At 34.8% G+C, this 23549-nt stretch overlaps 1 protein-coding gene across 1 annotated transcript; it reads right to left on the bottom strand.

Annotated features, from left to right (window-relative positions):
- Nucleotides 1-13927: 13927 nt before the first annotated feature.
- Nucleotides 13928-23322, bottom strand: LOC732566 (homoserine dehydrogenase). Its single transcript, NM_001250134.2, has 12 exons — nt 23107-23322; nt 22649-22799; nt 22484-22561; nt 22220-22335; nt 17820-17873; nt 16773-16860; nt 16560-16652; nt 15981-16021; nt 15094-15147; nt 14823-14986; nt 14595-14664; nt 13928-14393 (listed from the first exon to the last, which is right to left on the bottom strand). The coding sequence occupies exons 1-12, from the start codon at nt 23200-23202 to the stop codon at nt 14268-14270; spliced, it is 1131 nt and encodes a 376-aa protein (NP_001237063.1). The 5' UTR covers nt 23203-23322; the 3' UTR covers nt 13928-14267.
- Between the last annotated feature and the right edge of the window lie 227 nt (nt 23323-23549).

Raw genomic sequence — 23549 nt, forward strand, 5'->3', positions numbered from 1 at the left:
AAATAAGTAATAATTTCACCTTCAGTCAATGTTGTTACAATAATTTATGGCAAACCAAAAAAATTACTGGCTGAGTCACGGACAATGTCGCTTTCTTTAAGACGTTTCGTGGCACTGCCAAAAATTGTGCAAGCAGACTATCAACCACGACGTCCCTAGGATAAAATAGCCCAGATCACTGTATAAGATTCCCACTGCACTGAGGGAACCTTTTCTAGAATTACACCCTCTTGTATGACTTGAAAAGTCACTCTAAAAGGCAACCGAGAAATGTGACTTAAAAAGTCACTCTTAAAACCAACCGAAAAATATGACTTACAAAGTCATTCTTAAAGGCAATCGAAAAAATATGACTTACAAAGTCACTCTTAAAGGCAACCAAAATATTAGAGCGACAGAAAGAAAGAGGGAGAAGTTTGCCGGAAATGCATCGGCTGAAATATGGGAGAGAGAAAGAAAAGTTGAGGAAATGCTTCTCAACTGGGGCAAGGAAAAAAGAAGAAATGAGTTCTCTATATATAGGGAGTGAAACACTATTCAAGTGTTTATTCTGAGCGATGTGGGACTTGAAGTTTTTTTCTTTTTTTTCCAAACTTTCATATGTTCTAACAATCCCCCACTTGAAATTTGAAAAGAAGATTTTCGAGGATTTCATAAAATTGTGCATAAACAAAGGTGTTATACAACTTGAACCTTTGCATAGTGAGTAAGATTCAGATTTTACTAGAGTGACTCGAAGTTTTGAACTCTATCTCCGACATCAAACCACATACAATCTTTTCATAGGTGTATTCTATAAAGCCCGTGCGTTAAAGGCCATGCACGTCTATCCCGGTATAGTGAACGCTCTAGAAATTTTTGCCCAAAATTTCATATGAAGCGGCCCCCACTTCAACATTCACATAGGTGAGTCTATCAAGAGTACTCCTGTAGCCTAGGTACTCCACTCAATGTAGAGCATAGATCTCATTAAGAATTATGATTTTTTTTTCATAACTCATCCTCTTGTTACTTCAGGAATCATGCTGCTTTCACTTATAACAGCATGTTCATCTCATATCACTTCATAACTTGTTATTACCCATTGAACCTAGTTCTTGGGATCTCCAGTCATATAGGTCGGGTTACCATCATGAATGATCATCGCAGTAAAGGCAATAGTCCCATTCTTTTAGAAGTGTTATGGACTTTCTCTCTAGCTAATCCTTTCGTCAAAGGATCTGCTAAATTATCATCAATGCGTACGTGATCCACTCTAACAGCTCCTGTTGAGAGTAATTCTCTAACAGTGCTGTGCTTACGACGTATCTGTCGTTTCTTACCATTGTAATAACGATTCTCAATTTTTGCAATAGCCGCGGTACTATCACAATGGATCAACACAGCTGGTATCGGTCTTTCCCATAAAGGAATCTCTGCAAGTAAGCTTCTTAGCCAACTTGCTTCCTCACTAGTAGTTGCTAGTGCTATCATCTCAGATTCCATAGTGGACTGAGGTAAGATAGTCTGTTTCTTTGACTTCCAAGAAACAGCCCCACCAGCTATGCTAAATATATAGCCGTTGGTTGCTTTGGAATCATCTGAAAGAGTGTTCCAATCTGCATCGTTGTATCCTTCAAGTACAGCGGGAAACCTTTTATAATGTAATCCAAGATTTATGGTTCTTTTAAGGTACCTCATTACCCTTTCAATAGCGTGCCAGTGCTCCATACTAGGTCTACTGGTAAACCTGCATAATAATCCCACAACATAGGCTATGTCGAGTCTAGTACAATCAGTGGCATACCTAAGGCTGCCAATGATACTTGCGTACTCAGTTTGTCGTATACCTTCACCAGTGTTCCTAAAAAGTTTTACACTTGGATCATATGGTGTACTAGCAGGTTTACAGTCAAAGTAGTCATATTTCTTTAAGATCTTCTCAATGTAGTGAGATTGATCTAGAGAAATTCCCTCTTTTGACCTAGTAATCTTAATACCAAGGATTACACTTGCTTCTCCGAGGTCTTTCATATCAAAGTTGTTACACAACAATGATTTCACATTGTTCACTACATGAATATTTGAACCAAATATGAGAAGGTCATCGACATATACACATATGATAGTGCAAATATTATTTACAGATTTGTAGTAAATGCATTTGTCACTTTCATTCACCTTAAACCCATTCGAGACTATTAAGTTATCAAACTTTTCATGCCACTGCTTAGGTGCTTGTTTTAGGCCATACAAAGATTTATCTAACTTGCATACTTTATCTTCTTGTCCATGAATCACAAACCCTTCAGGTTGTTCCATATAGATTTCCTCTTCCAATTCACCATTTAAGAAAGCAGTTTTAACATCCATTTGGTGTACCACAAGACTGTGAATTTATAACCAATTGGTTTGCAACCAGGAGGCAAGTCTACTAAATTCCATGTCTTGTTAGATTCTAAAGAATCCATCTCATCATTAATGGCTTCTTGCCACAAGTCAGCATCCAAAGAAGACAAAGCTTCTTGGAGGTTTGATGGATCCTCCTCTAATGTATAAGCCATATAATCGGGCCCATAATCTTTAGCAATTCTTGCTCTTTTACCTCTTCGAGGCTCTATATCTGGTTTTGGTTGTGCAAGATTTTCACTACAAATAGCAGGAAGATAATTGGATGAAGTACCCCCATTATCCCTTAATTTAAAAGGAAATTTATTTTCATAAAAATCAGCATCATTTGACTCTATGATCACTTTTGCGTTTAGGTCATAAAACCTATACGCTTTGCTATTAATAGCATAACCAATGAACACACATTCATAGGCTCTACTTGCAAGTTTAACCCTCTTAGGATCTGGGATCCTTACATAGGTCAGACATCCCCAAGTTCTCAAATAAGACAAATTTGCTTGTCTTTTCTTTAATATCCCATAGGGAGATGTCTTGCTTTTTGATTTGGGGATTCTATTTAGCACATAACAAACAGTTAACAAAATTTCGCCCCACCAAAAAGATGTTGCACTAGAACTCAACATAGTAGCTACAACTAATTCTGTAAAAGTTCTGTTCTTTCTTTCAGCTTTACCGTTCATTTCAGGTGAATATGGAGCAATCGTTTCATGTATGATTTCATGCAAATTATAAAACTCATTAAACAAACTGGAATCATACTCTGTGCCTCTATCACTTCGAAGTTTCTTAATTTTCTTATTGAATTGATTTTCAATTTCTGTTACAAATAACTTAAACATGTCAAGCGCTTCACTTTTATTTTTCATAAGATATACATATGTATAATCAGAGTAGTCATCAATAAAAGTGATAAAATATCGTTTTCCATTTCTGGTCAACGTTCCATCAAATTCACATATATCAGAATGTATTAAATCCAATGGCTCAGATTCTTTAACTACGGATTTATGTGATTTCTTAGTTATTTTAGATTGACTGCAAAAAACACATTTTTCAAAGTGATTTGAAGATAACTTTGGAATAAAACTTAAGTTACTCATATTAGATATGCAACGACTATTTATATGACAAAGTCTAGAATGCTAGATATTAAAATCACACATTATGTAAGCAGAAGGAGAAACTTTATTAATATCAAGATTCAATTTGAACATGCCATCAGTGGCGTACCCTTTCCCTACAAATACCCCATTCTTGGTCAAAGTAAATAAATCTGCACCTATGGTCTGAGTAAACCCAGCCTTGTTTAAAAGAAAACCAGAAACCAGATTCTTTCTCATCTCTGGAGTATGCATCACATATTTGAGAATTAAAGTTTTTCCAGAGGTAAACTTCAGTTCAACATCTCCAGTTCCAGCAACAGTAGTGGTGTGGGAATCACCCAACAACACTTTCTTATTTTCAACATTAGTGTATGTTTTAAACATAGCATGATCATAGCAGACATGGCGGGAGGCGCCAGTGTCTACCCACCATCCATCTGATCCTCCAATCATATTGATTTTGGTTATCACAGCTATGTATGGCTCTTGAGTCATGTTAGCCTGGGGAGCACCTGTCATTGAAGGATTTCTGCATTTACGTGCCATATGTCCCGGTTTGCCACAATTGTAGCAGAGGAATGGCTCACCGGGATTATTCTTGGCAGGTGGATGTTGTCTAGCATGTTGGACCCTTGGGGGGTTCTTGTTGCAGTTGGAGGTATTGCTCACATTGCGGTTCTGATTCTTAAAGTTTTTGTCAATAGGCTTCAAAACTGCACCTATGTTCTTCCTTTTAGTGTTGTTGTGAGACACAACCAACACTTCATCTTTTTGATCTTGTCTGCGTGCCTCTTCCTCAATGCGCAGACGTGTGATCAGAGACTCCAAAGAGAATTCTTTGGTCTTGTGTCTGAGAAGGTTTTTGAAATCCTTCCAGCCAGGAGGCAACTTGTCTATGATGACAGCAACCTGAAATTGGCAACGGGACGGAAGTCGGACTGATATGATATCATGAGCAATTTTCTGTATCTCATGGGATTGAGACTCTACTGATTTATCATCAGTCATTTGATACTTGAGGTAGCGGCTAACAGCATACTTTTTAGTCCTAGCTTCCTCAGTATCATACTTCTTTTCCAAAGCCAGCCAAACTAATTTGGCAGACTTATATGGGCTATAATAATCATAGAGATCATCAGCTAACCCATTCAGAATGAAATTCTTGCATAGGTAATCATTTTCATTCCAGAGAGCTAATTCCATAGTCATTTTATCCTTCACTTCCTTCTCAGCATCCTCAAGTACAACCGGAATATCAGTGTTCAAAACATAGGCAACTTTTCTCATAGTTAAATAAAACATCATCTTTTGTTGCCAACATTTGAAATGATACCCTTCAAACCTAAAAGGTTTGTTGAGGTCATTGCTGTTCGAGCCAGTAATATCTACAGTAGCCATAGCAGAACCGAAACCGTCTTAAAGTTGTTGTTACAATAGTTTATGGCAAACCGAAAAAATTACTGGCTGAGTCACAGACAATGTCGCTTTCTTTAAGACGTTTCGTGGCACTGCCAAAAATTGTGCAAGCAGACTATCAACCACGACGTCCCCAGGATAAAACAGCCCAAATCACTGTATAAGATTCCCACTGCACTGAGGGAACCTTTTCTAGAATTACACCCTCTTGTATGACTTGAAAAGTCACTCTAAAAGGCAACTGAGAAATGTGACTTAAAAAGTCACTCTTAAAACCAACCGAAAAATATGACTTACAAAGTCACTCTTAAAGGCAACCGAAAAATATGACTTACAAAGTCACTCTTAAAGGCAACCGAAAAAATATGACTTACAAAGTCACTCTTAAAGGCAACCAAAATATTAGAGCGACAGAAAGAAAGAGGGAGAAGTTTTCCAGAAATGCATCGGCTGAAATATGGGAGGGAGAAAGAAAAGTTGAGGAAATGCTTCTCAACTGGGGCAAGGAAAAAGAAGAAATGAGCTCTCTATATATAGGGAGTGAAACACTATTCAAGTGTTTATTCTGAGCGATGTGGGACTTGAAGCTTTTTTTCTTTTTTTTCCTTTCTTTTTTTTCCAAACTTTCATATGTTCTAACAGTCAATATTTAATCCTGATGGAAGGGATAGGAATATCTATTCGCATGGGACAAAAACTTCATTTGTGACTAAGAATACACATATACTCTCTTTTTACTCATTATTGCACTCCCCTCTTAATGATCCATTCATTTATGTTCTTTAATTTTGATCATTTTCAAAATTTTTATTCACGTGTCAATTTTTATTTATCGTTAATCTCATGATTTTTACCAACAATAATTTGTTGATTTCCCTACAATTGTTCATTGTTCATGTTTGATGTGATGCGAATAGGTATATCTGTATTTTGGGTCATACTCTAATCTATCTATATACTATATGTAAAAGAAGCTTGAAGTTTTATCAATCATTATATCGAAATTCTAATTTAACAACAACTATTGATTTGATTCAAAAATATTTAGCATACTTGAATATTTGTGGACCGTTAGATCAATAGTTTAGTTTCACAATAATCATTGATTTGATTAAATGTAAATTTTTATTTTTATAAAAAAAATACTTTAACATTTTAGAACCATTTGATAAATTAGTAATTATTTAATATATTCAATTATTAATATATGTATATCAATATTATATATTAATAATTTTACACTTCTTAATCATCTTGAATTTATCTTCTGCATTTATTTTCAAGAATATAATTTAAGAAATATTTTTAAAATTTTCCATAAAATAAATAAAATTAAATATTTTAAAAATTATCATATTTTATAATTTTTGACACAATATATAAAACTAAAATATTTTCACAAACATTATATCTATATCAATTCATTGATTAATGACTTTTTTTATTCCAATTTTTGTTAATGTCAATTTCAAAAGGATCTTTTAAAATATTAATAACTACAACACATAGCAATGTCCAATGAATGTCCTGAGTAGTAGAAATTGGAGACAAAGAAGTAATAACCATGCACCTATTACTTTAAGTCGAACATCGCATCATAACTAATTATGTATATCATCTTACTTTATCTTTTATTATTTCTTATGCATTTTTTTGTTTCTCATTTTGCTATTATGTTATTTTATATTCTATAATTATTGTTCAACTTTTTCAAACATCTCATATTTTACATTTTACTACTACTACTATATTAACTTTACTCTTTTTTAAAAAAATCAATAATCTAAATTTTACTTTATATTATCAACTTATAATATTTTTTTGTTTAAAAGGAGATTTTTATTTTGTATATATCTTTAAATTACAATATTTTTTTGATAGGATGTCCTTTTATTTCTTTTTGAACCTTGCATCTAATCTTCCAGAGGAGTGTTGAAACTTCTCTTTCTTCTTCATTGTTTGTTTGAACTTCCTGGACATGAGGGCTACCTCATCATCTATGGATCCTTCGAAGTTATTTGATCCATCAGATTCAACCATCTACACTTTGAGAGCTTTGGATAAGCTCTTCGTTTCTTCTCTTCTGAAGATTGTTTCTCCATACTTGAGGGTAGCATAATCCTTCTTTTGCATATGATCTTTGTTTTGGAGGTGAACTTCATGGATTCCTAAAATACCTAGCAACTTGTCCCATTCAAGATTCTTTAAGTCTTTGGCTTCTTGGATGGTTGAGGTGTTGGGTTCCCAAACCTTGGGAAAGTTGTCCAACACCTTTAGGTTTATCTTGACCTCGGAATATGTTTAACAAAACATATCATTCACAGATTGTGTTAGAAGAACTTGAATTCTTCCAAACATATCGTCTAGAGACTCTCCTTCCTTCATAGAAAAGCTTTCATAGTGTTTGGTCAAATTCGCGGCCTTTCTGAGTCTAACATCTTATGTTCCTTAGTTTATGATTAATGAGTCCCAAATCTCTTTGGCAGTTTTAAGTCTATAGATCTTGTTGTACTCATTTTTAGATATTGCACACATCAGAGTATATATGGATTTTTTGTTTAGCTCCATAATGGCAAGATCAACATTTGTCCATTCTGCTTCTGGTCTAGGAACAAGAATGCCCTATTCATAATGATAAGCCAAAGTCTATCTTGGGTGGACTTGATGTGCATCTCTATTTTTTCCTTCCAGTAAGGGTAGTCTTCACCTGTGAAGCCTAGTGGCCTTGTGAGACATGCTCCCTCAACAATGAACTAGTCGTTGTTGTTGTTATCTACCACCTGAATCTTTTCCTCTAGACATTGTCAAGTGCTCAACCCTTAAAGGTAAAACTCTAATACCAAAGTGTAAAGACAAATATCATGAGGGGGGTTGAATTGTGATTTTAGATATTTTCAAAGCCTTTTCGTAAACAACAAAGTTTTTCGTCTGAAAGAAAATCTTTCTATAGATAGATAATAGGTTTTCAAAAACTTAGTCTCAAATGATGAAAAACGTTTTTGCAAAGCAAGAGATATATCAAACATCTAAAACAAATTCAATCCCTAAATCAGTAAAAGCAGACAAAAAAATAAGAAAACCAACAAGCATAGGGATTTTTACTGGTTCGTCTCAACTATTGAGGTTATGTCCAGTTCTTGGCAAAAACCAAGTTCTTCTAACTTCTCACAAGCTACAAGCATTGTTCACTGTGGCTCTACAACTCAAGTTTTACCCCAAGCTTGATGAACACTCAGTATTTTTTGTTCTATCAAATCACTATTGGCTCTAAATAAATAAAAAAAATATTTGTTGTTTGAGTTTGCACACTGACTAATTATGTGATCGTCTTACTGATGGATACACAATCAATACTTAATTTTTTCTCTCAATATGTTAAAAGTATTTTGAGAACTTTTCTAAATTGAATCTAAGAGTTCCCAAGTATTTTTTGATACCAAGCCACTTGTGGCTTTTACAAACAAAAGTTTGAATGAATATAGTGATTCAATGACACTCTTAGAGTGGGTAAACAATAAAGCTCAAATACAAATATCTTTTCTTAGCAAAGGTTAAAATAGTTTAAGTACAAAGTGTACCGTGCATTCATTTACAGCACTTCACTTCAAAAGATCTTTTGCTCATTTTCAATTGATATATTTTGTTGTTAAAATCCTGAGCATGAGATGCCTTTTATAGACTTCAGTGAAGAATCCATTACGGAATCAATGCTGAGCCTTGAAATGACAGTTGTCTCACAAAAGGAAGCGGTGCGACGTGGCGCGCTCTGATTGGAGAGGATTTGAATAAAGGTACAAACAATTGCATTTGCTCTTCTTCCACGATAAAAGCAACCCTTGAGGAATATTTTGTGAAATCCTTTCCTTAATTTCAATGTTAGCAATTCAAATAAAGAGAGACAAATATGAAATTCAAATAAAGTAACATATGTGCACTTCCCTTAATGGCTAACTTGTTCCTTTTTTGTACTTTGTTGGACATTACTTATGAAGATATAAAAATGAAGTGTTTTAAGTCCAGAAGGCGTGAATAAAAATAGCTTAGTGTGCAAACATTGGTTTTCACAATAAGTGGACACATATATTTTGACAATGCCTTGTTTCCACTTATTATTAGATGCCTACTTATTAGAGCTATAGGATATGATGTTTTACCAATTGTGTTCACTTATGTAGTAGGTCTTGTTCACTTGTCAATAACTCATTAATTAATTTTTCAATAATGTATACCTTTATCAAAATGTGAGGTAGGGATGGATCGTCCAGTAGTCAATGGACGGTCCAGACTTAACACATTCGTCTTAAGACACATGTCTTTTTGACTTAACAAATTATTATGCAATTTTTATAATAATAAAAAATAGATCCAATTAAATTCATAAGAGTTGATTTTTTATTCTTATAAATTAAGATAATAATAATAATAATAATAATAATAATAATAATAATAATAATAATAATAATAATAATAATAAAGTTTCTTTCATAATGATCCATTATAATACATTATGGTTTTATTATTCTTATAAACTCATACCATAAAGAATAATATATATCCATTAATTCATATAAATGAAACCTAATCAGATTTGTAATAAATTATAGATTCATTTTAAATTTAACAAAATGATTAAAAAAATCTTTTTTTGAATTTTATTATTCATAAAATATAATACAAATAAAAAATCACAAAAACTTGACTTACAATTTTTTTTATATATTATACTTTTTTATTATTCTTTAACTTTATTATTAATGCTTTACTTATATATTTTAAAATTTATTATTGAATAAGAAGTAATTACTTCTGAATTTAATAAATTTAAATAAATATAAAAAATCACCTTTTATAATTAATTTTGATAAACCATATTACAAAGTAACTAAATAAAAAATAAATATACTCATCTAATATATTCTATTTTTAACATCTATCAATAATTAAAATAAATTATTATAAATTTAACTATGTATGTATTAAATCTTTATTATTATTATTATTATTATTATTATTATTATTATTATTATTATTATAACATACTAAAAAAACATATTTAACCCATTTTTTATTCATTTTTTTCTAAATGAAGAATATATATATATGTGTGCGTGCGTGCATGCGTGTGTGTGTTTGTTTCTTTGTATTAAAGACATTTCTAATTTTATTCATTTAGTAGGACTATATTAGTCTTTCAATCCTTAATATTATATTTTTTTCTACCTTAATAATAATACTAATAGCAATTTATTTTATAACTATTAATTATAAGACATTATGTTTTCTTATAATTTCAAATCATAAAAAATAATAAATAACCATTAAGTGTCATGCATATAATAGTTTTGTAAAGTATGTAATTATAATGAAATTAATTATAAAAATAATTTCACCTATTTATTTTACTTAAAATGAGAAAAATATTTAGTAACTTATGAAAATAAACATGTAATACTTAGTAACATAATAAAATATTAATAACACAAATAACATTTTTTATTGATAAATAACTCTTATAATGTTTAAATTATAACATAAAATACTTAGAAACATATAATCATTCTTATAATAATAATCATTTTAAAATGATAAATACTAATTGTTTGTTCAGAAATGTTTAAAAGTATAATTTCAAAATAGTTAACAACTATATTTAATTAATAAAAATCAAACTATTTAAAAAAATAAAGAATATATTTTCAACGATAAACACATTGAAAACATTTAATTTAAAAATAAATAAATTAGTGACCTTTTATTGGCCGGTCACAGTTAGAACTCATGACCAATTAGTGACTAAGGCACAACTTTGCTGCTCCTAAAAATTAAATTCCATATGAATCTGCCATCTTGTTGAAAGCAAAGGGGGTCTTCAAATTTTTTATTTTATGCAATTTATTTTGGCTTAAATATGTTGGAAATTTCTAAAATATATCCAAATTTTGCAACTAATCCCTGAAATTTTTTTGCTTCTCATTGGGTCCCTGAAACTTGAAAAGTTTTGCGGGAGATCCCTATAATTAGTCTCAATCCAAAACATGATGACGTGTTGTTAGTTGGACACGTCAACAATACATGTGCGAAACCACATCAGATGTATCAATGGCATGGCATGCCACCTAGATTTTTTTATTTTTATATTTAATTTAATAAACTATTTTATCAAAAAATAAGAAAATAAAGAGCTTAAATGTGCAACTAATGGCGGATTGCTACAAGGTGAACCTCATCGAATCCCCCAGCCACATCGACTTTTGCAATGAGGTCTCCACCATCGCTCGTCTTAGCGACATTGCCTTCTTCCTCGTCGATGCCATCAAGGGCGTCCACATCCAGATCCATGTCGTGCTCTACCAATGCTAGATCGAGCGCCTTACCCCCTGCCTCATCCTCAACAAGCTCGACTACTTAATCACCGAGCTTAAACTCACCCCCTTTGAGGCCTACACACGCCTCTTACATATCATTCACGAGGTCAATGGAATACTCAACACTTATAAATCTGAAAAATACCTATCCAATGTTGACTCCTTCCTCGTCGACGCCGACATCGTCACCACCATCGATGAAACCCTCGAGGATTACGACGACAATGAGGATGTTTTTCAGTCGCATAAAGGGAATGCTATATTTTCTTGTGCTTTAGATGGTTGGGGATTTGGGATTCGTGAGTTTGCTGTGAGATTTACGCTTCTAAGCTTGAGGCTAGTGTGAATGCATTGTTGAAGGCATTGTGGGGATCGAGGTATTACAACTCTAAGATGAAGATGATTGTTGGGAAGAAAAGGGTTAGGGGAGCGTGGCGTCGACATAAGAGGAGCCACGCGCCCTGATGCGACGGCGGGTTGGCGTCTGCGGCAGTTGTCGGAGACGATGAGGATGTCATAGGTGAGGGAGAAGAAGTCTCTGTTGCAGACTTTAACGGTGAGGGAGAGAAGGAGAGGTCGAGAATGGGCCTCATGTTGGTTCGGATCCCGATGTGGCTGAGTTAGATCTGAGTGAGGCCGATCTCCGGGTTGGAAGGGTAGAGGAAGGCGACGCCAATGATGAGAAGGAAGAGGAAGAGCATGACGGAGTAGAGGATAGGCAGGAACGGCGGTAGGAACGAGGGCAATAGGTGGGGGGCAAAATGATGTTTTTGGGGTAGAGATAAGGGTTATGATCGTAATAAGGATACCTCTAGTGTGGCATGCCATGTCATTGATACCTCTGACGTGGCTCTGCACATGTATCACTAACGTGTCTAACTAACAGACACGTTATCATATTTTGGATGGAGACTAATAGTAAGGATCTCCCACAAAACTTTCAAAGTTTTAGAGACCCAATGAGAAACAAAAAAAATTCAGGGATTCATTGCAAAATTTAGGTATATTTCAGGGATTTCCAACATATTTAAGTCATCTATTTTTTACTCAATTTATTTAAGTTAATAGTTTGACTGACTCTTCTACTTTGATGATGTTGATTAGAGTGAACATTTAATGTTATGGCATTGTAAAATAGGTCATCCTAGTCCTCAATATTTAATTAAAACATTTACTTTCTTCTATTTTGTTGAACAAAATGTCCACCTACGAACCATCCAAACCTTTCACCGTGATTCAGAGTGATTTGTGGGGTTCTTGTCACACTCCTAACCATATTCACTTAAGGTAGTCTCAAATGGTCACCAAGAACATGGTTTGGTAGATTTGCAAAAGTGCTAAAGAGTGAAGGGTACCAGCAAGATGAATTAGACCACACCATGTTTTTCAAACAATCCAAAGATGAGAACAAGACTCCTAAATGCTTACTTTGATGAAATAGTCCTAACTTGGGATAATCTATTTGTGATGGAGATTAAAGGTCTTAACAGCTGAATTTGAAGTGAACGAATCTGGGACAAATGCAATATACTTGAGGGTTAAATACATTGTTTAGTCTCTGTAATTTTGCATTTTTTTTTCATTTTTGTCCTTGCAATAATTTTTTTTTTTCATTTTAGTCCTTATAAAATATATTTGTTGTGTTTTTTTTTCTTAAAATGTTTTAGATAGTGCTTTGAACATTAGAAAATGTTTTAAATAGTGAAAAAAAAAGTATCTTAAACACTAATTGCAAAGGCAGTGTTGGGCCTTATGTGGGATAGGTATATTAATCTGCCAACCACCTCCATAACACCTTTTTAAGCTAACAGAATTACATTCCAAATAGGCCAATCTGGTTCAGGTTAGGTGTAGGAAGCAACTATGGAGGTGCAGGAAGCAATTGCCCATGTTGGCAGATTAATATACCTATCCCACATCAGGTCCAACACTGCCTTTGCAATTAGTGTATTAGGGTAGTGAGACAACACATGCATCCTCCAAAACCCTCAAATTTCTAAAGGGCTCCCTTAGCAGGAGTATTTTTCAAGAAGAATCACAGTGAAGAGGTAGCAATCTTTGTTGATTCTGATTGGGCAGGTTTTACAGTATACATAAGGTCTATTATTGGCGATTGCACCTTTGTTTGGGAGGAAATTTAATAACCTTGGGTAGCGCTGAAGCTAAATTCAGAACAGCTGCACCAGGTATGACTGAAGGTCTCTCTGGTTAAAGAAACTTTGGGAAGAACTGCATGTCTATTAGGGAACCAAGAACTCCTTATATCCTAACAATGTCACAGTATAATTTCCTATTAAGCTCTACTGTGATAGCAAGGTGATCATCAACATTTCTCTCAATCCTGTTCAGCATGATCTTTGGTCAAAGCACATAGAAGTGGAAAGACATTTCATAAAGGAAAACTTTGAAGATGGCATCATATGCATGATTTATGTTGCTTCAAAAGAGCAGAGTGCAAATCTATTTGCTAATGGCTGTCACAACAAAACTTCAGTTTATTCAATTTGCATGCAGGGTATGACCTACTATCCAACTTAAGGAGCAGTGTTGAAAACATGTTTAATTAGTATAACAATTAAAGAGGAATAATTAGAAAGGAGTCTTGTATTCCTTATTTAAATATACATTATTTAAGAAGTTTTTGGACACTGGTTAGCATCATCATTCATTAGAAATTCCTTTCATTAATCTTGTACCTTTAACCTATTACAAATAGTGATGAACACCCTGTACAGTAAAATACACAGGTGAAATGCAGAATTCATTTTATTTCAGTGTGTCTGGTTCTGCATGGACGTTTACACAAATTTCATGTCAAATATCCCAAAAAACATAAAAGCTACTTATTTATTCTTGCTTCAGAACAATGTGTATCCAATCTTTCACAATGCACAACCAAAGAGAAACGCGCATCAGCTACAATCCAGGGCAAGACCTTTAGCAGCTGTACCTTCTACATTCTTTAATTAGGATGGCTCACAAAAATTTCCCTTCAAGGAAATAAGTCTTGAATATCTACGATATCAGCAAGAACCCCAGCAGCAGTAGTGTCATTTCCAGCTCCAGCACCTTGAATAACCAGTGGTTGTTTACTATAGCATCGAGTATATATTTCCAACTGCCATTTGTATCAACATACAATAAAATAGAATACAGTCAGGCCTTTGAAGTTATTACTTAGGAGAGCTGAACTTTTGCAATATAGCAAAGCAAACAAGACGCATGACAAAAGCATATGGTGAAAGTCATGACTTTAAATGGAAAAAAATACTAAATAAAAATACATAACACAAACATTGAGAAAGCAAAAGAAGCTTACCACATTATCACTTCCTCTTAGTCTTCCCAAGGGAGAATTCTTTGGAAGCTCCTGAATACCAACTTCACACCTATGAAGAGAAAAAAAAGTTATAATTAGCATAGAAAGAACCACAATATTGGATATGAATAATTTTAAACAATAAACATCACCAAATCCTATACGAAGATTGAATTGAAAATGAACAAATAGAAAAATATATGTGCAAATGGAGGGAAACGAAGATGCCTTGAACCCATGATCACACAGACATAGCGCAACACATTTCCATTTGAAGCTGCCTTCTCAACTCTATCTTGAATATCTTTATCAAGCAACAAGAGTCCACGGTTCAAGAAGTCTTCAACAGTCATTACGCCAGGCCCCATTTCTTTGGGATACAAGCTCTCAATCTTTAAAAAGCATATAAAATTATAAATATAACTAATAACATAGAGATAATTTTGACAGAAAAAGAAAAGGGACACATAAATGGAATATAATAAATGCCCATACAAACCTGAATGCTATCCAGATTAATTTGATGGCCAAGTATTCGAGCAAGTATTAAAGCCTGTCATATTGGCCCAAACACAAAAGTTAGTATTAGCACATTTATAGTACACAACCAACAGTATTACAAAATTTTACTAAAGGTCATAAGAATTAAAAGTTGATAAAGTAAAATATCACAACCCAAGAAATGAAAACTCATACTCCACCATTAGCATCACATGGTGTAACACTTCTTTCAACAACACATTATATTTTTGGCTCAATTGCAATTTTGGTCCCCCTATAATTCTTAATCCGTGATTTTGCTCCCCTGATTTTATTTTTGCAATTTTGGTCCCCCTATTTTAAAAATCAGCAATTTTCGTCCAATCTTTAATTTTGCATGCATTTCTTTTTTTAATATTTTAATTAATTAAATAATTTTTTATGGTATCTTAAGTGAATATGTTAGATCCAGCATTAAATTGGACCAAAAAAAAAATGCAAAACTGAGGATTGGACCAAATTGCAGATTTTCCAAAATATGGGGACCAAAATCGCAAGAAAAAAATGGGTACCAAAATCGCGGATTAGGAAGGGAGACCAAAATTTTAATTTGGCCTATATTTTTCATAACCAAAATCATCAAATGGACATACATGAATTTTACAAACTTTGTCCAAAGAAACTTAGATTAGTTTCTACAAGGATAAACTGATATTCCTATTATAAAAAATGGGCATCATTCATTGGTGGCCAAAATGGACATCATTTAAGTTTATGCTTCACTTATGTGCAGTGTTCTTATGAGACCAGAAAGCATTCTGTTGATTTTAAGACATTATGAGCTTTTACATAGAGCAGAATCAGATACAAAATTAATTTTCAGACATAAAACAAACAGCATTGAACCTTTCTAGCGACGTCCATTCCACCAAGGTCATCACGTGGATCTGCAATAAAGGATAGTATGTATAAATCATCTAAACACCTAAAAGATAAGTTATCATTAACAAACTGTTTAGCAATTAGCAAAATCCCAAGAGGGGAATGAGCAAGAACATGAAGATTAATCATGCCAATGCCCAAACTAAGAATCTATTTTAAAATGTAAATACCTCATTCAAATAGAAAGGTTTAAAGGAAAAAGTAGATGTCAATTAAATGTTGGACTTGGAATTCTTAAAATTGTTGGAAATTGGAATCATAGTATTTAGGTAGGGAAGGAAAAACATGAGGATAAAGACAATGAATAATAATTAGATTGATATGGTGTGTTGATAATGTGGTACAAAATAATGATTCAATGGTCCTATATATGCTAATAATTAGGTCAAACACTAGTACTAGTACAAGCCAAAGCCCACTAATACTGATACATAGAAAATATGTCCACATTAAAAAGGTTGACGTAAAACAGAAAATAGAAATTACACAGATCAAAGAGTTTCACATGTCAACAATACAATTTCAAATGTAGCATTCACTAACCTGGTTCAGTATACCCCAAACTTTTAGCATCTCTAACAACTTGGCTCAATGGCTTTCCATCTTCAACCTCACTCATTACATAACCCAATGTCCCTAATAAGAGCAAGTAGCATAAAATACAACATCAAAAATACAATTTCTTCTTCCTAACAAGAATGCATGATGGAAAACCAAAAAAATATGTAATTATAGGATCATGAAAGATATATATACCGCTCAAACTCCCAATAATTTGATGAACGGGATCACCAGAAGAGATTATGCGATTCAGTGATGCTATCACAGGAAGACCAGCGCCTACCTGTAAAAATATAATAACCAGTTCAATAATAGTTCATCAATCCATTGAAAATTCAATATTCCAATTTAAATAAAATAACAATATGACAGACTCTCCTATATCTAAGGTGTACCGCATAGATAAATGGAAGAGTGGCAGGTGATCCATTGCACACAAGTGTACAATGAGGAGAGCATGAGCAGGGAAAACAGTTTGTAAATTTGTAAGTTGTAAAATCCTGCCCATGTGACAGGTAGTGGAATCAATTTGAGTAACAGGTTAAAAGGTAAGGAGAGGAATGGAGAAAAGGGACTGAAAATTTTCAGTGTGGACTGCAAGGGAGGTTTATATGTGTCTCAAATATTATATTGTCATGGTTCTTGTTTCTGCTTCTGTGTTTTTCCTTTCTGGAGCAATGGCTTCTTGGGTATTGGTTTCACACTGAAATGAGTAATTAGAATAATTTCTTCATGGATGCTAGTATGTGTTAAAGCATTTCTTTATAGAATTTCTTCATATTTAGATTTCCATAATCATAAGTCATCTACACACCTCAAATTCATGATCTTCCCCTCCTTACTTTATTGGGGAAGATGAGATTATACTAAGTCATTCCATCAAGCTACTTCTCGCAAACCACACCACATGCGGTTCAGCTTTTCCATGGACTTCATTTTCCTTCTTTATCAAGGTAAAGATTGCTTAAAGAATCTAAGCAAAGCAACAGCTTGTAGATTATTGATCCATACAAGACATTCAGAACTTCTATAGGCTCTAATTTGGTTACAAGGAGATCAGAGTTCAAGGAATAGCATAACCAAGCAAAGAAATTCAAGCAATAATGCAGCATTTTATATTCCAGTTTGTTGAAAATACACATTTCAATAACTATTTTCCATACCGTCACAAATGTTGCATTGCTATTAATATGCTGATAAAGTGATATACTCTAGTTAAGGCAAGAAATAACTATCACTTACAGTTGACTCATGCCGAATACGACGTGGATAGATGAAAAGTTTTTTAAAATCCTCCTGTTACATATAAGATGTATTATTTAGTATTTGAAGCAAGCATAACTACCAGAAAAGAAACTAGTGACAGGGAAGAAACCAAAAACTTATGAAACCTTATTAGGGAAAAGTACCTAAACAAAGACAGCAGTGATACTTATTATCAACATATACTATCAAATAAACATATTTCCCAGGGGATGAATGACAATCAAAAACATAATGATCAGCCTCACTCCGTTTCAACCCAAAAAGTTGAACAATATGACTGAATTTATCAAACCAAGCCCGAGGGGATTGCTTCAACCCATAGAGAGATCGACATAGCTTACAAACAAGGCCATACTCCCCCTGAGCAACAAACCCAGGAGGTTGCTCCATATAAATTTCCTCCTCAAGGTCACCATGAAGGAATGCATTTTTAATATCAAGCTGATGGAGAGGCCAATGACGCATAGCAGCCATAGCAAGAAACAGACGGACAGTAGTGATCTTAGCTACCGAAGAGAAGGTGTCACAATAATCAAGGCCATATATCTGAGTATAGCCTTTAGCCACTAATCGAGCCTTAAGTCGATCAATCTCACCATTAGGTCCAACTTTTACTGCGTAGAACCATCTACAACCCACAGTCTTCTTGCCAGGTGGAAGAGGGACAAGTTCCCAAGTACCACTATGCTCGAGAGCCTGCATTTCATCAATCATAACCTGTCGCCATCCAGGATGACTAAGTGCCTCATGAATATTAGCAGGGACAGAATGCGAAGATAGAGAGAAAACAAAGGAAGAATATGAAGGAGACAAACAATGATAACTCAGAAAGTTATAGATAGGATGAGGATTACGAGTGGATCGAGTATCTTTTTGGATGGCAATGGGACAATCTGAATCAGAGGAATGAGAGGTAGCAGGATCCATGACTTGAGGATTGATTGAAGAAGGATGATAATCTTGAGGAGAAGCTTCAGGTATTGGAGAACCAACTGTCTGTGTCCTGCGTTGATATGTAAGAAGAGGTGGAGGAGCAACTTCAGTCGAATGTGGTGGAGAAGATGGAATTTCATTGACATTTTGGTTTGGGGTACCTAGAGGACAAGAAGAGAGAATTGGAAGTACATCCTGGATGGAAGAAGAATTGTCCATAGATGGTGAGAAGAAGGGTGTGTCTTCAAAGAAGGTTACATCTGCAGACATATAGTATTGCCTAGTAGATGGAGAATAGCATTTGTAACCTTTTTGAAGACGAGAATAACCTAAAAAGACACACTTGATTGCTCGGGCAGAGAGTTTGTCTAAACCGGGAGAGAGATCTTGGACAAAACAAGTACAGCCAAACACTTTAGGTGGAACATGGAATAAATGATCATGAGGGAAAATGATTGAGGAATTTGATTTTCAAGGGAAGATGAAGGCATTCTGTTAATTAAAAAACACGCAGTTAGCAACGCATCCCCCCAATGATGTGTAGGAACATGAGATGCTAACATTAGTGAACGTGCGGTGTCAAGAAGATGACGATTTTTCCTTTCAGCTATACCATTCTGTTGTGTTGTATGGGGACAAGTGGACTAATGTAAAATGCCTTTTGAAGATAAAAAGGAAGAGAAATCACGAGAGAAATACTCTTTTGCATTATCGCTTCTGAAAATCTTAATTGTTTTTCCAAATTGGTTTTCAATCTCATTGAGAAAGGACATGAAGATAGGCAAAAGTTCAGATTTGTCTTTCATTAAATAGACCCAAGTACATCTAGAAAATTCATCAATAAAGGTTACAAAATATCAAAAACCAGAAAATGTAACACGGCTTGGTCCCTAAATATTAGAATGAATGGTAGAGAAAGCTGAATTACATCTTTGAACAGTTCGTGAAAATGATGATCTAACATGTTTTCCTAGTTGACAAGACTCACATTCGAGGACTCGAAGATTCTTCATACTAGGAACCATCATTTTCAGTTTTGGTAGACTTGGGTGACCTAGACGATCATGCAAAAGTTTGGGGTTTGAAGTTGCAGAACAGGAAACAGAAATGTTGGATTTCAAGTAATAGAGTCCTCGTGATTCACGTCCTTCTCCAATCAGTCGACCTGTGTCAAGTTCCTGAATAACAAAAGAATTAGAGATAAAGGTTACAGAGCAATTTAATGAACGAGTTAACTGACTCAATGAAATTAGATTATAGGGACACTGAGGAATAAACAAAACAAAATCCAACTTTAATGAGAAAGATAAAGAGACTTGACCACTTCCTTGAGCTGCAACTTTGGAACCATTAGCTACAGTAACAAGATGAGGAATTTTAGGAAAAGAAATGGATGTAAAAGAGGACTTGTTACCAGAAATATGATCAAAGGCACCTGAATCAAGTATCCAAGGATCGGGATCGTTGATAGATTGAGAAATACATGTTGTCGAATAACATGGTACAAAGGAAGATGATGCCTGGCTGCTGGATTTCTCAGATTTCATCTTCAAATACTCTTGGTATTCTTCATCAGAGAACTTAGAATGTGATTTCTCTGTCTGAGCTACCTTGACAACTTTGTCAGGGAAGCCATGAAGGGAGTAGCAATTCTCTTGAGTGTGGCCCATCCTCTTGCAATAAGTGTGCATTGAGGACGTCCACCTCTTCCACTGCGACCTCCTCTGCTGTTACGACCTCCCCCTCTCCCACGAGGTGCAACCATGGCTGACGTTTCCACAGAATCAGCTGGATTTTCTTCTTTCAGCGCATGAGGCACACGAAGCAGCCTAGTGATGAGAGAGTCCATTGATGGAACTTGGTCTCCAACAAGAACTTGATCACGCACATGATCAAAGTCAGAATGTAGACTCCTCAAGATAAGAACCATGTAGAACTTATCCAGCTTTCTATTCACTTCCTCCAATGAATTAGCCACCAAAAATCTCTTCAACTCTTCCACTGCAGCCCGAGCTTTACCTATATGTGCATTCATGTCGTGGCTGGTCTGCTTAAGTGCTGTAACCTTCATGGTTGCATCAAATAAGCTCTGAATATCATTGGCAAAGATTTCTCGGGCCTTCATCCAAAAGGAGCAACATGTTTTGAACGATCTCAGAACCTCCAAAACATTTGGTTCAACAGATTGCCATAAAACAGCACAAAGCTGATAATCCAGCTTTTCCCACTCAGGTCTTTTATCGATTGAAATCGCCTCAACACTATTCTCCAAGTGGTCATGGTGCCCTTGGCCAAGAAACCATAGTTCCACTGAAGCGGACCAAGATAAGTAATTCTTCTAGTTGAGTTTCGCTGTTGTAATAATCGGAGTTCCAGAAAACGAGATTGCATGTCCAGACGAAGTCATTTTTGCAAAATACAACAACCTAATGAAGAGAGAAGAGGAAAGAAAAACAAGAACACTACTCCCAATGCGCCGAAACAGAAAACCACGGGCTGAGACAGGCTCAGGAGGGGACGACGAGTTGACCGGTGTCAGTCTGACACGACTCCAGCCAAGGGACGACGACGCGTGGTGCTCACACGCTAGGCTGAGCGTCTACTTGCGCCGGCGCGTGAGGACCTTTCTGGTCACCCAATTTGTGCGACTGGGTTGCGCTCCTCGAGGCGCACAAAACCCAGTGATAGCCGGTGAAAATGGCGAGATGGCGGCGGCGGATACAACCCGCTCTGATACCAACTTGAAGCTTTGAATTTGTGAGGAGAAAACTGTTCACTCACTAGCTTAGCTTTTATTTCATTCAAATAACATATATATACACAATGTGGAGAGAGACAGCTTGGCTGGCTTTGACAAGACAAGACACACTGTTGTCTTCTACAACAAGATAAAAACAGATAAATCTATTCTAAAGATACATCTAATTATAACCCATAATTATAACAGGAAAAGTACCTAAACAAAGAATTGCTAAACTTTCTAATGCGTGTTTTGCCCTTTCATTTGATTTTTCATCACACTGATATTATGTCATGCCCATATTATGTGACCATTGCTTGTACCAAGTTTCATAACATGAAAAGTCCACTTTACAAAGGGTCATGAGCGAACAGTCTTGAAGTTTGAAAATGGGATTCCACAATGACAACTTCCGTTAGAATTTGACAATAAACAAACAGAAGGATAAAAATGAACAAATTAGAGAGTTTAAGGATCAGACAGCACTTTTTTTAAGTTTCATGACCAAAATGTACATGGCCGTAACTTGGAGGCAATAAATTGGACATTTTCTTTCTTATTATGTCTATATCAGAGCCAAGGGTTGAATAAAGAAGGTAAAATAAAATCATGAATAAATAGTTTTTCTTGATTTTACAAAAAAGTATGTATCCCCTACTCTCCCATTTCAACAATTATTATAAAACGGTTAAGATGATCTTACCATTGTAGATGTAAGAGGCTTCTTATTTGCCATAACAGCACAACAACCCATATCAATCGCTTGCTTTAGCACCGCAACAGTGTCAGAGCTAGCAGAGCAATCTACAAATACCAAACCTATAACCAAAAAAAGTATATTCAGAGATAACATCAGTCTCAGTGATTGAAAAGGCATGTAGGCTCACTCTTATATTGAATTTGCTTTAAATTTTAAAATCAACCCCAGGAGGCATGTAATGCACGACATAACAAAAATTCAGCATACCTGTCTTTTTACCAAGTTGAAATGCAATCTCTAGAATCTTTCCTTGTGACTCCGGATGCACAAATGCCTGGCATTTCCCTTAAAATAACATCTAACAAGTAAGCATTAAGAAAGACATTCAAATTTTCATATCACCACCTAGACAAGTTAGGCATAGATATCAACCAAAATCAAGAAGTTTTAATAGAGATTCGCCGACACTCTTGACCCGGCAAAGTTCTAACAAGAAGCCATCATTCAACCCCTCATGCAGCAAATCCTCCGTAACCACCAAAGATTTACTATCACCGACTCCTACAACTCTCAAGCACAGCCCCTGCCACCAAAATACATAACAAAAATAAAAACATCAACCAACTAAACATCACTCTATTTTATGAACCCATTTTCCATCAATGTCTGAAAAAAAAAATCAAATCTTTCACAGTGCTTAATCCTTAGAATCATTTGGCATAGCAAACGTACGTCCAAACAATAACCCCATAAAAAAATGTTCAAAAGACAAATGGGTTATCAGAAACCACAAAGTTTTCATTTTCAGGTTACAGCAACGACAAATAAGGAAGATAAAACATCATCTGAAAACATAAGAATCAAAAACCGTGAAACTAAAGGGACATTACCTGTGTAAAGTGAAGAGAACGACACGAGACAATGTGTTGGAGAAGTTGACGACCAACTCCTCCACAACCCATTAGAATCAGAGGAATATTCTTCATTTTGTTATTTCCTTTTTTTCACTTTCAATCCTCTTCTAGAAAAAAAAAATCCCCAATTGGATTTACTAGGGTTTTATGTGATGGAAGAGGAAGTAGCACTGGAGCAGTGTGAGCAGGGATGGGACTGTGAAACATGAAACTCTGAGTTAATCTTGCGTACAGCATAACCTAACATGCCAGATTTGCACACATCCAATGAAAATTTGACAACTCAGTAAATTAAAAATAAAAAAGTAATTATTGATTTAAAACAAAATAAAAGTAAGGTGCAATTGGAAATTCTTTCACTCTCCCTCTCATTCCTTACCAAACCTAAAATTATATTTATGTCACTCATGTCGATTATT

Source organism: Glycine max, chromosome 20, assembly GCF_000004515.6.
Source record: "Glycine max cultivar Williams 82 chromosome 20, Glycine_max_v4.0, whole genome shotgun sequence".
Classification (NCBI taxonomy): Eukaryota; Viridiplantae; Streptophyta; class Magnoliopsida; order Fabales; family Fabaceae; genus Glycine; species Glycine max.